This window comes from Salmo salar, chromosome 16 (genome assembly GCF_965601325.2).
Source record: "Salmo salar chromosome 16, fSalSal1, whole genome shotgun sequence".
Taxonomy (NCBI): domain Eukaryota; kingdom Metazoa; phylum Chordata; class Actinopteri; order Salmoniformes; family Salmonidae; genus Salmo; species Salmo salar.
In genome coordinates this window covers 76902528-76915051 of record NC_138306.1, presented here as the reverse complement: position 1 = coordinate 76915051, position 12524 = coordinate 76902528, and the positions used below count along the sequence as shown (strand labels likewise).

The 12524-nt window shown below is 41.9% G+C and overlaps 2 protein-coding genes across 3 annotated transcripts; one reads left to right on the top strand and one right to left on the bottom strand.

The window, feature by feature from the left end:
* Positions 1–2094: 2094 nt before the first annotated feature.
* LOC106575579 (adrenodoxin) lies at positions 2095–6229 on the bottom strand. Of its 2 annotated transcripts, XM_082962964.1 has the most exons (5): positions 5704–6221; positions 4627–4751; positions 4360–4489; positions 3698–3833; positions 2095–3129 (listed from the first exon to the last, which is right to left on the bottom strand). In XM_082962964.1, exons 1-4 carry the CDS (start codon positions 5880–5882, stop codon positions 3725–3727), a joined length of 543 nt encoding a protein of 180 aa, XP_082819090.1. In that variant the 5' UTR covers positions 5883–6221; the 3' UTR covers positions 2095–3129; positions 3698–3724. The 2 variants fall into 2 exon arrangements, with proteins under 2 accessions (XP_082819090.1, XP_014007646.1); XM_014152171.3 differs by having other exon boundaries at positions 2095–3833; positions 5704–6229.
* A 630-nt stretch (positions 6230–6859) lies between these two features.
* wu:fa56d06 (uncharacterized) lies at positions 6860–11711 on the top strand. Its single transcript, XM_014152168.3, has 12 exons — positions 6860–7061; positions 7555–7592; positions 8090–8293; positions 8527–8661; positions 8744–8932; positions 9029–9184; positions 9314–9460; positions 10110–10244; positions 10322–10440; positions 10531–10665; positions 10776–10887; positions 11248–11711. Exons 2-12 carry the CDS (start codon positions 7556–7558, stop codon positions 11319–11321), a joined length of 1443 nt encoding a protein of 480 aa, XP_014007643.1. The 5' UTR covers positions 6860–7061; position 7555; the 3' UTR covers positions 11322–11711.
* The last annotated feature ends 813 nt before the right edge of the window (positions 11712–12524 follow it).

Genomic DNA, 12524 nt, shown 5'->3' with positions numbered 1-12524 from the left:
ACAGCTGTAGAGGTTCCTCAAAAGATTTCTAAAACTCTGTATTTCAATCTGTACTGTATATGTGGCAGGATGTCTGTGTGTCTGAGAGATGTGCTCCATTCACTCTGTATCGCTGAATCGTTACTGATTCTGCGATAGAAATGTAAAGGTCATTTCCGATTGAGCTGACATGCAGTATGCAGCGCTTACCGTGAACGCAGTCGCCACTAAAGCGGGAACGTTGCCTTTAAATTTCAATCACGCTGTAAAGCTTAACTTCCACGATGCGGATTGAATAGAGCCCTATGTTTGTATCGATGTGTTTGTGTCTGAGAAGTATACATGAATTATATAATCTGTACGGTAAATTTACAGCATATGCAGTATGATTGTTTGCTTCTTTTCTACATTTGAAGGTATTCATTTCATACTAATTGCTGCCAATTGTGTTATGTGCATTTTCACATAGCTTTCTACACCATTAATTGTGCTTTGTTCTCTTTGTATTTGTGCCCAAAGGATGCTTTATAATGTTTAAAGTGTACACGCTGTATTGAGATTGTATAAACTGGCAGATACCGCCGCTGCTTTATTAAACTGGCTACTACACTCGTTTGATGTGTAATGCATAAGATAATCAGATCCTAAAATAAACCACCTTGGCTAGTAAGACTAATGGTGCCGTTGTTTCGTTTTCTCTGAAATGTTCTCTGTCCAGCAGCACCTGGGAAAATGTCTTCTGAAGTTTGTATTAAACTCAATTACACCCAAACCCCACTGAACTCAAGTTCAGCCAATCACCCACTATCACCTCAATCAGCAGGGCTGGTGCACCCTGGGGACTCCAGAATGCCAGTTTGATGCCAAGCTGTTCTGAATGACTGATGTAAGAACTTATCTGATTCATTCTGCCATGTTGCCAACCAGTTAGCCTAGCGCAGTAACTTCCAACATAGATCCAGCTAATGATATCTATAAAATGTAGATCAGGGTGACTGTCAGTGACTGACATAACAAGAGGAAATATAAAATGTAGATCAGGGTGACTGTCAGTGACTGACATAACAAGAGGAAAGCTACTGATGCACAACCACATTTCTAAATTGCACCTCGTGTATTCTACTATTATAACGCTCAACAGTAAATTGACTCCCCACCCAAAATGAAATGATATATATATTTTGGTCTACAAAAGGGGAGCCACGGGCCGCCAGTTTCCCAACCCGGATGTCGATTGTATGTGGTTGCTGTTTGGAAAGAGATTAGCAGGCATACCAAATCAACAGATTCTGGTTCTATTGTTTGAAAACGGACTCTTCCCAAAGTAAAGTAAAAAAATATATAAATGCAAAATGTAAAGTCTTGGTCCCATGGTTCATGAGCTTAAATAAAAGATCCCAGACATTTTCACATACATACAAAAAGATTATTTCTCAAAAATGTGTTTACATCGCTGTTAGTGAGCATTTCACCTTTACCAAGATAATCAATCTACCTGCCAGGTGTGGCATATCAAGAAGCTGATTAAACAGCATGATCATTACACAGGTGCACCTTGTGTTTGGGACAATAAAAGACCACTCTAAAAAGTGGTTTTGTTACACGTCACAGAAGTCTCAAGTTTGAGGGAGCGTGCAATTGGCATGCTGACCGCAGGAAGGTCCATCAGAGCTGTTGCCAGAGAATTTAATGTTCATCTCTCTAACATAAGCTGCCTCCAACGTTGTTTTAGAGAATTTGGCAGAACGTCCAACCGGCCTCACAACCGTAGGCCATGTGTATGGCGTCATGTGGTCGAGCGGTTTGCTGATGTCAACGTTGTGAACAGAATGCCCCATGGTGGCAGTGGGGTTATGGTATGGGCAGGCATAAGCTACAGACAAACACAATTGCATTTTAATCGACAGCTATTTGAATGCACAGAAATACCGTGAAGCATATGAAGGACTGAAGTAATACCCCTTCCTGCTCTGTGTCATTTTCTCATTAAAGAACATGTTGGAGGATCCATTTTCTATGGTTGTGCAATACATAGTATAATAGTATATTCCCTTGAGGGTGGTTTCTCTTCAGAGCCAACAACAGGACATGGGACAGACAGAGGAATCAGACTAATTAGAAATAGTCTATTTTAATACAGTATTTCTCTGACTATACACAGATGAGTGCTATTTACAATCACGTGGAATATGAAAGGAATATTTGGTTACACGAGTGGTAGGACAACACTAAAGACAGTAAGGGTACACAACTTGATAAAACAAAGGCTAGGGTGGCCATAGAAATGACAAGATAAGGCATCCTAACCAGTCTTGCCTCTGGCCATATTAATGGGTGTCATTCTGAAGTCTGGATGGGTGACTTTACAATCAATCCTGTTTCAGCTGGTATGTACTCAGAAACGACATGGTGACAAGCTGCACATCTTTGTACTTATTTTAAAGAACTCAATACAATTGGTAACGTGTATTGGTAATAGCACAAAAAACAACAATTTGAATGTGTTATTTCTAAGTACTCACCAGGGAGGTAGTGGACTATGAAAGTGATCACTACCCCTTACATTCACTGGAGAACATCTACACAGAACAAAAATATAAACGCAACATGTAAAATATTGGTCCCATGTTTCATAAGCTGAAATAAAAGATCCCAGAAATGTTCCATATGCACAAAAAGCTTATTTCTCTCAAATTGTGTGCATACATTTGTTTACATCCCTGTTGGTGAGCATTTCTCCTTTGCCAAGATTATCTATCCACCTGACCGGTGTGGCATATCAAGAAACTGATTAAACGGCATGATCATTACACAGGTGCACCTTGACCTGGGGACAATAAAAGGTTACTGTACAATGTGCAGTTTCGTCAGACAACACTATGTCACAGATGTCTCAAGTTTGAAGGAGCTTGCAATTGGCAAGCTGACCGCAGGAAGGTCCATCAGAGCTGTTGCCAGAGAAGAGAATGTTCATCTCTCTAACATATGTCGCCTCCAACGTTGTTTTAGAGAATTTGGCAGAACGTCCAACCGGCCTCACAACCGCAGACCATGTGTATGGCGTCGTGTGGTCGAGCGGTTTGCTGATGTCAACGTTGTGAACAGAGTGCCCCATGGTGGCAGTGGGGTTATGGTATGGGCGGGCATAAGCTAAAGACAACAAAAACAATTGCATTTTATCGATGGCAATTTGAATGCACAGAAAGACCGTGATGAGATCCCGAGGCCCATTGTGGAGGCCCATTTCTATTAAAATATCTATAACTAACAGATGCATATCTGTATTCCCAGCCATGTGAAATCCATAGATTAGGGCCTAATATATTTATTTCAATTGACAGATTTCCTCATATGAACTGTAACTCATTAAAATCTTTGAAATTGTTGCATTAATATTTCTGTTCAGTATATACTACTTCACAACCGTTAAGGACTTGGGGGGGGGGGGGGGGGGGGGCTGACTGGAGACTTCCATCTAAACTTTCTATTCTCCAGAACCTGCTTGGCACAGAGGAATTATTTGCCAACTTTCCCATTGTTCCCTGTATAAAGTGAATGTAAAACTGTGATGATGGGGACTCATTCAAATGTTAATATCTCTTAGTCTCTATAAATACAGTGTCTTCCATTTATACCAGCACTTATACCACTTAGAATTGGGCATTATTTGGTCATGCTAGTGTTGAAATAAAGCGTTGATTTGGGCAAATTTCAGTACATCTATTACTCTGGTCTGGGGTTGCCATTATGAGGACCCGTCTCCACTCTGTCGGATGTCTGCCACACTCTCAGGCACCCTCGCTGTCATGCCTTCCAGGGACCTGGTCAGGCAGATCTGGCAACCCAGGCGGGACCTGGCAGAAAGAGAGCGAAAAGGGGGGAAAAAAAGGGGGAAAAAAGATTATGACAAACATATTTAAAAACGCCACTATGCTATGACCTAACCAAAATGGATCCACTTGAAATAATTGAAGTTGGAGAGTGAGGAGGTAAACTTATTCAAGATCTGTGTTTAGGGGGTAACGTTTTGGAACAACAGAAGTGAAGTGGACCAGTGTCACAAGGGGTTCAGTCAACACTCAGCTAATATGATTAGTGAGGTCATGACCGTCACCCTTCTCATCTTGCTCTGCCTAAACCAGCGACACAGAACTCAAATCCCCTTCCGATTGGTTGGAAAGCAGGCTAGCAACAGTACAAGGCAAGCGTGTGCCACTGTGTTTATCCCTCTGTTCTTGTTCCTCACAATGATTACCTCAATCTCATTATAAATCAACGCTGAACAGCATAACACTCTGGTTACACTGGTGGCAGTGTGTGTATGTGTCATTTCACTTGTGCGTCCAATCAATGGGCCTCCAATTCGTGTGTGTGTCTTACGTGTCTGTGAGTCCGTAGGCCAGGTCCAGCATATCCATCTCCTCGTCAGTAATGGGGCCCAGCTTATTATACACGTCTTCCTCAAAGATCAGGTGACAGGTAGAACAGGCCAGTGTCCCCTCACATGCGCCTGACAGACAGAGAGACAAACACACAGAGAGAGAGACAGAGAGATCAAAACATCCCACTGAGAGTGAGAGAGCAGGCGAAACCTACAATAAACAACAGTATTAATTCACTTAACCACATTAACGTAACCCAGCTCACCGAACCCATCAAAATCGAGGTCCTGGTCGACAATGACATCTAGGAGAGAGTCTCCAGGAGAGCCTTTGACAGAGATCTTCTCTCCATCTCGATTGATGAAGTGGACCGTCACCTTATTGTCAGCTCTGCACAGGAACAGACACAAGGGTGCAATTACAGACAGTAGCTGTGGTCATGCTGGGGATTGGGAATACATTGGATTAACATAACACTTTCCAGATGCTCAAGGACTTTGTATTGTATGTGGGAAATGGGTAACTCCCATAGACTAGGTAACTCCCTCTCAGGACTTGGTTGCGAATGTACAGGCTGTTTTTGAAGGTGTATTGGTTTCGGGTTTCTGCACACAGATCCAATGGCTTTAACTTTGACATCTATACCAGGATGTGTTGAACAATATTTCTACAGTCGTTCCATACTCTACAGTGAGTAACTAGTCCCGCAAGCAATCCAGCAATGTCCTAGTCCAACAACTGTTTAGAGATCCTGAACAGAGCCCTGGTTTGATGGCGCTTATCTGCCAGAATGATCAGTCAGTTGTACCTAGCTGTACAATGGTGACAGTTTGCAAATTAAGTGATTTGCACATGATTTTCAAATGATGAGATGTACATAAGGTTACAGGCAGCGTGTCATGGTTAATAAATTGATTAAATAGAACGATAGAACGGTGTGTTAGTGAGGAAGTAGGTGGCTAGACAGATGGTCGACCTTTGCTCATCATTTTCAACCAGAAGGGGATATTGAGTGACTGACTCAGACTTTTTCGTCACACTGCTGCAAGTTATGATTAAACACACAGTTCTAAGAAATGATAGCTACCTAGTTGGTTCGATCAAACACATCGAGTACTGACACAATGATTACGCAACAAGCCTTTCTGCTGAAGTTAGCCTTCAGTTATTGGCTTATTTGATGCGATACTAAAAAGTTTGTTAACGTTAGCATTCTTCCTAGCATGAACTAGTTAAGGTAGCCAATATGACTAGCTAGCAAGTAGCCTAACTAAGCGTGGATACCTTTATAGCTAGCAAGTTAAGTACGTTTGGGGACATGATAGATGACACGATTCCTTACCTAAGAGGTTGTGTGTTGGTGCTAAAATCCCTTACGCGAATACAGGCCATTCTCTGACCGGCCAATGATAAGTTCCCCGACGTTGTGTTTGTTGCTGAAATGAGTGCTTCTGTTCGTCGTCGAGAATTTTCTCGGAACGAAACATGAAATAGTCTTCTTGCCGATGTCATCAGAGCCATTGCTTGGAGATGACGTTCAAAATCTAGCTTAAACGGCGGGGAAGAGAGTCCGATATCGCCTTGTATGAGACCGCTATACAGTACTGACAAAACAAGCTACCTTCATGCTAAATTCAGCTAAAATGGCTATATCTAGCCCTTTGCGTAACCAGCAGACACCGCTGCTCGGTCGGTGTCACGTTTATTGCATAATATCTTAGCTACTGCTATATGGAGGCCATTCTGCTACACGATCACTTTGGAAATAAAACCTGAAATATATCTAATTTGTTTCAATGAAATAAGCTTAGCCTTTGGACTATTTCAAAGGCAAAGCGCAAGGTTTTACTTTTTTATTTAAAGATCTCAAAATAACTTCCTGGAACAAATTCTGACATGTTCTCTCACGTGACCGTACGTGACCAATCACAAGAGTTTTCTTGGGGTCTTTTTCGGGGCAGTGAATAGTTTTCATGTATTCAAATGTATTATATCATGTATTCCATAATGTATCCAAATGTTAGCGCATGGTGCATGATGATTTTGAAAACTAGTTTCAAAGTTGTCTACTGTGGTCTTGAAAATTACTCTTATCCTCAAAATCTGTATATGAGATGAAACGGAAATTATTACTCAAAACTCATTATGGGAAGAATTAACTACCACAAGTCTCCATTTCCATTGATACATAAGATTCTATATGGTGTAGCATACCAGGTATGTGTTATCATTTTAGTGGCTTACACACGGCAGTTTAAATGGAATAAAGTCTTTTGATCAAATGTTACTGACATAAAAATAAAAAAATTCAATCAATACTGTTCGTGCTAGTGTGGAGTGGGTAACCGGTGCGCTATCTCGCTTTATTAGCTGGATGCCTTGCCATACGTGACAATGACTTCCAATGAAATCCCAAGTTAAAAAACATTGGGATATGGCTGCAATCCAAAATGTTTATAAAAAGGTGAAACGAGGTAAAGTCTTATTGACAATTATTTGTTTATTTTTTTTAAATGGGATTGCTGCTGTTTCCCAATGTTCTTGAACTTGGGATTTCATTTGAACTGTTTGTGTTAATATCAGAGAGTATACGCCCCTTATCATCTTTATTGCTGCAGCTGAATACTTATTGACCAGTGAGTCTTTTCTTTCCTCAAATCACTTTCTGAGTCTCCAGACCTCCACCTGTTCACCATACAGGTAAGTGAAATACAACTACGCACACTCAATACACACAAACAAAGATACACAGACTGAGCGTCTGCTAAATGGCATATAAACAGTATATATATTATTTATAAAAGGAAACCGTATTTGACACAGACACAGACACACATACACACAGTCAATGTAGGCTAGCTACTCACGTACTTAGAACTCAGTGTTAAATAGACACTAAGGTCGAAACATTATCTAAGTGAAGGGAGAGGCTAAGGCGCTGGTAAACTGGACAGGAACTGAGCAGAGGTACTTGGACTAAAAGGTAAGAGAGACAGTGAGACTTTTAGATTGAGAACAGTCACAGAGCACTAGCACAGCTGGATTCACCCTACAACCAACAGGTGAGATTACCTGTCTGAGTTAGGTAGATAGAGTATATACATTTAGACACCATATACATTTAGAAAGCATCAGTGTACCTATTCTCTCTCATCCATTTTTTTCTCTTCTCTGCTATTTGTCTTGTTCACAGGATGTTGACGTTTACGTTGTTGCTCCTGGCTTTGTCAAGTAAGAATCTGAAAGTTTTGAATGTTTTTATTTTTTTTTGACAGACGAGATTCCTCAAATTGAGAATAACTGAAATATTACAGTATAGGCTGCTTGTGCAAAATTACTACATTTCACTATATCAATGGACTGTAACTTTGGACTTATTCTTGACATTGATTTTGCTCTTGTGAACTTTGCTACAATAAATTCTTATCATGCTAGACTATTTTTCTGGCACAGTGGTTAATAATTGTACCAATAGGGCAGCGTTTCCTTCTCTATGTATGTTCTTATCTGATCAAAATAAGCGCATGCCTTGTATAACAAGGTCAAAGTTCAAGGGCAGTGTGTTTGTGGGCTAGCATGCATGTAGGGTGTGTGTGCCCGTGTGCATGTGTGTGCGTGCATGAGTATGTTCATTTTTGCAAGTGTGTGTATGTATGAATCTGACCGTGCCTCCCCCCACTTTTGCTCTAGATGATAATATTTACTGATTGTATGTTGTGTCCCCCCAGGTCTCCATGCTGCCCCACTGAGGGATCATGTAGTGGCACCCCCTAGAGGTAGCCTTCAGGATCCCAAGGTCCTGGTTCTGCCCGGGAGTCTCCCAGTGGAGGAACGCAGACAGGGAACAGAGCCCTCCAGACGCTTCATCATGGACCTGAACACCGGCCTCGTCAAGGAACACGTCAGTGAGATGGACAGGAGAGTGGCACCAGGTACAGGGCTTTGAAATGTTACATTATCCAGAAATGGTATAGATTTTTTACATTTTGGGTTTTCTATATTGTCTTTCTCCCCTGCTTTCTCCCCTGGACACAGTAAGCACAGGTTTTCTAGCAGCCCTACAGACATTAGCTTTGGAAGCTAAGGCTTGCTGAAAACAGTGTAACAGATATGGGTGAAAACAGTGTAACAGATATTGTGTCTGTATATTTCTCTCTCTCTCCAGTGTACGTTCCTCCCTCTGTGGATGAGTACAGACAGGGAACCGAGAACTCCCAGAAGACTCTGGTGGACATCAGGAGCGGACGCATCATCAAACCTGTTGGAGAGATGGAGAGAAGCATGATAATGACTCCTCGGGGTGAGAGAATGTGTGTATTTGTAATAGAAAGAGAATATACTAAAACGTTATTGAGCACTTAACCCATGTATTTCCTATCCAGAGCCTATGGAGGTCCCAGTCCCAGTCCAGAGGAGAGTGGGAGGATGGGTGAGGGCTGATGTTCTGCCCGGGAGTCTCCCAGTGGAGGAGCGCAGACAGGGAACAGAGCCCTCCAGACGCTTCATCATGGACCTGAACACCGGCCTCGTCAAGGAACACGTCAGTGAGATGGACAGGAGAGTGGGACCAGGTACAGGGCTTTGAAATGTTACATTATCCAGAAATTGTATTTATTTTTTACATTTTTGGGTTTTATATATTGTCTTTCTCCCCTGCTCCTCTCCAGTGTACACTCCTTCCTCTGTGGATGAGTTCAGACAGGGAACCGAGAACTCCCAGAAAACTCTGGTGGACATCAGGAGCGGACACATCATCAGGCCTGTTGGAGAGATGGAGAGAAGCAATAAACAGATACCTCAGGATGAGAGAGACAGATTCCAAAGTACAACAGAAGTTTTTCTTTTTGATATACACTAAATATATATATATATATATACCTATATATATATCCATATCTAAAAGCCTGTCCACTTGAATTGCTTATTCAGTGGCCCTCTCCTTCTCCCTGTAGATGTGAGGCTGGTCGAGACTGAGGTCCGGAGCGTCCCAGTGGAGGAACGTAGACAGGGATCAGAGCCCTCCAGACGATTCATTATGAACCTGAACACCGGCCTAGTCAAAGAACACATCAGCGAGATGGACAGGAGAGTGGCACCAGGTACAGGGCTTTGAAATGTTACATTTTTCTGAAATTGTAATCTCTAAAAAAGGAAATAACTATTGGAAGAAGTATTTAGGGTTATATACACTGAGTGTACAAAACATTAAGAACACCTTCCTAATATTGAGTTGCACCCCCCCCTTTTGCCCTCAGAACAGCCTCAATTCATTGGGACATGGACTCTACAAGGTGTTAAAAGTATCCCACAGGGATCCTGACCAATGTTGACTCCAATGCTTCCCACAGTTGTGTCAAGTTGGCTGGATTTCCTTTGGGTGGTGGACCATTGTTGATACACACAGGAAACTGTTGAGCGTGAAAAACCCAGCAGCGTTGCAGTTCTTGACACAAACTGGTGTGGCTGGTACATACTACCATACCCCATTCAAAGGCACTTAAATATTTTGCCATGCCCATTCACACTCTGAATGGCACACATACACAATCCATGTCTTAATTGTCTCAAGGCTTAAAAATCCTTCTTTAACCTGTCTCCTCTTCATCTAAGCTGATTGAAGTGGATTTAACAAAGGACATCAACAAGGCATCATAGCTTTCACCTGGATTCATCTGGTCAGTCTATGTCATGGTAAGGTGTTCATAATGTTTTGTACACTCAGTGTATATTCTCTTTCTCTCTCTCCAGTGTACACTCCTTACTCTGTGGATGAGTTCAGACAGGGAACCGAGAACTCCCAGAAAACTCTGGTGGACATCAGGAGCGGACAGATCATCAGGCCTGTTGGAGAGATGGAGAGAAGCATGAAACTGACACCTCAGGGTGAGAGAGTGTTTGTGTGTACAGTTTGTGTGTGTTTGTGTACTGATGGAGTATGCTTGCTCTCCTTCTCCCTGTAGATGACAGGCTGGTGAGTGCTAAGGCTGAGACTCACTCAGAGACAGAGTGTGTTGGTGAGGTCATCGATGGCCACTGCTATCAGTTCAACCCCACACTAATGACCTTCAGTGAGGCAGAGGTGAAATATACACCCAGTCGGTCATATTCGCTTTTCTCTTAAACAAACAGCTGTCCTAATATTTGTGTGTGTGTATGTGTGTGCGTCCAGTCCTCCTGCAGCATTCTCTCCCCTCACGGACACCTGGCCTCCGTAACCAACGGCAACCTGCACTCCCGCCTGGCCTCCATGGTGACCAAGGCCACCAAGAGTCCCGTCCTCACCTGGCTGGGTGGAGTCGTGAAGGTCAGTATTTCATCACCCCCTCACTCTTGTTCAATCAGAATGTCTAATAGTAACCCAGCCATTTCCCAAGAGTTTTAATGGTGTGTATGTGTGTGTTGTGACCCCTGCAGGATAAGCAGTCAGAGTGGACCGACGGGTCCGCCTGGGGCTACAGTGACTGGATGCCCGGTCACCCAGACACACAGACAGACAAGCAGGCTTGTCTGGAGATGTTCAGAATTGGTGAGACTCATACCTTTAAAAAGTATTTGGTATCTATATTGACAACATTTTAAATATTAACAATATCATATTTTCTAAGTCACAGTGCTATCAATAACAGGTTATATTGTGAAATACTACCTTTGAGACTGTTGATAAATAAGGCTATAAATCATAAAAAGTCTGGGAAGGACCCAGATGAACTTGGTATTGGTTATGAGACCATGTTGTATTATAAGATTTCTGTTCTTTCATGACCATAACATTCTGATACTGTTTTAATCAACAGGTCTATTAGACACAAAGTTAGATCCTTAAAATTGGATTGTATGGTATATGGGTGGTCCATTTAACAACATTGTCATTTGTTCCCTCTCCCAGATGAGAGCTGGTGGACAGCAGTGGACTGTGAACTGAAGAGAGCTTCCATCTGCTCCTTCCCCATGGCAGCATAAGAGGCCTGCACTAACTGTAGAATTAGAATAACTACAATGGACATTACAATGGACTATGAAAGGGACTGGTCACTCGATGGCATACATGGAAGGCAACAAAACCTGATGGAAACAAACACAATTAAAAAGTTAAATTACCCCCCCATTGGTAGTGATATCAGGTCTCACCAGTAACCAAGTGATGTCAACACAAAGTGTTCAATTGAAGTGTTCTATTCTGTCACCATCTTGAGTGTCATTAAAAAACAAATGTTTTTTTTTTTTTTTTTAGATATTCCCATTCTACACATTCTGTTTCCATGCAGAAATCCTGTGAACCATAAAACATCTGCATCCTGTTTGTATTAAGTTGTATGTCCTCCCTTCTTAAAATAAAAACGGAGCATTTTACATGGTGTGTCTCTTGTGTTCATTGTGAAATGAAAACAGCTGGAGATGTGTTCTGCCTGAAGCGGTTTCAATGATGCTTCAGCAACAGGTCCAAAGTCTTCCCCTACTTCAACTGTCTAAATAGTACATACTGTATAATGAAATCAAAAAGAAATTAACTGGAACCAACTGATCCAAGCTGTATAATATTTGTCCACGCTGCGTATGGCAGGTAGTCATAAATAATAAAATAGGCTAGACTATCTACTGCCGGCCTACATGAACAAAAAGACTTCGGGAAAACAATTAGCTTGAGGAAAACTACAAAAGTGAGATCAATAGATAAACGAAGTGCTTCACTACACCGACAGCTTATAACCGAGAGAGGCAAAGACAGTACGCACCCAAACATGAACAACTTCTTCAGTCTGTACAGTCGTGGCCAAAAGTTTGAGAATGACACAAATATTAATTCCACAAAGTTTGCTGCGTCAGTGTCTTTAGATATTTTTGTCAGATGTTACTATGGAATACTGAAGTATAATTACAAGCATTTCATAAGTGTCAAAGGCTTTTATTGACAATTACATGAAGTTGATGCAATGACTCAATATTTGCAGTGTTGAGCCTTCTTTTTCAAGACCTCTGCAATACGCCCTGGCATGCTGTCAATTAACTTCTGGGCCACATCCTGACTGATGGCAGCCCATTCTTGCATAATCAATGCTTCAATTTTTTCAGAATTTGTGGGTTTTTGTTTGTCCACCTGCCTCTTGAGGATTGACCACAAGTTCTCAATGGGATTAAGGCCTGGGGAGTTTCCTGGCCATGGAA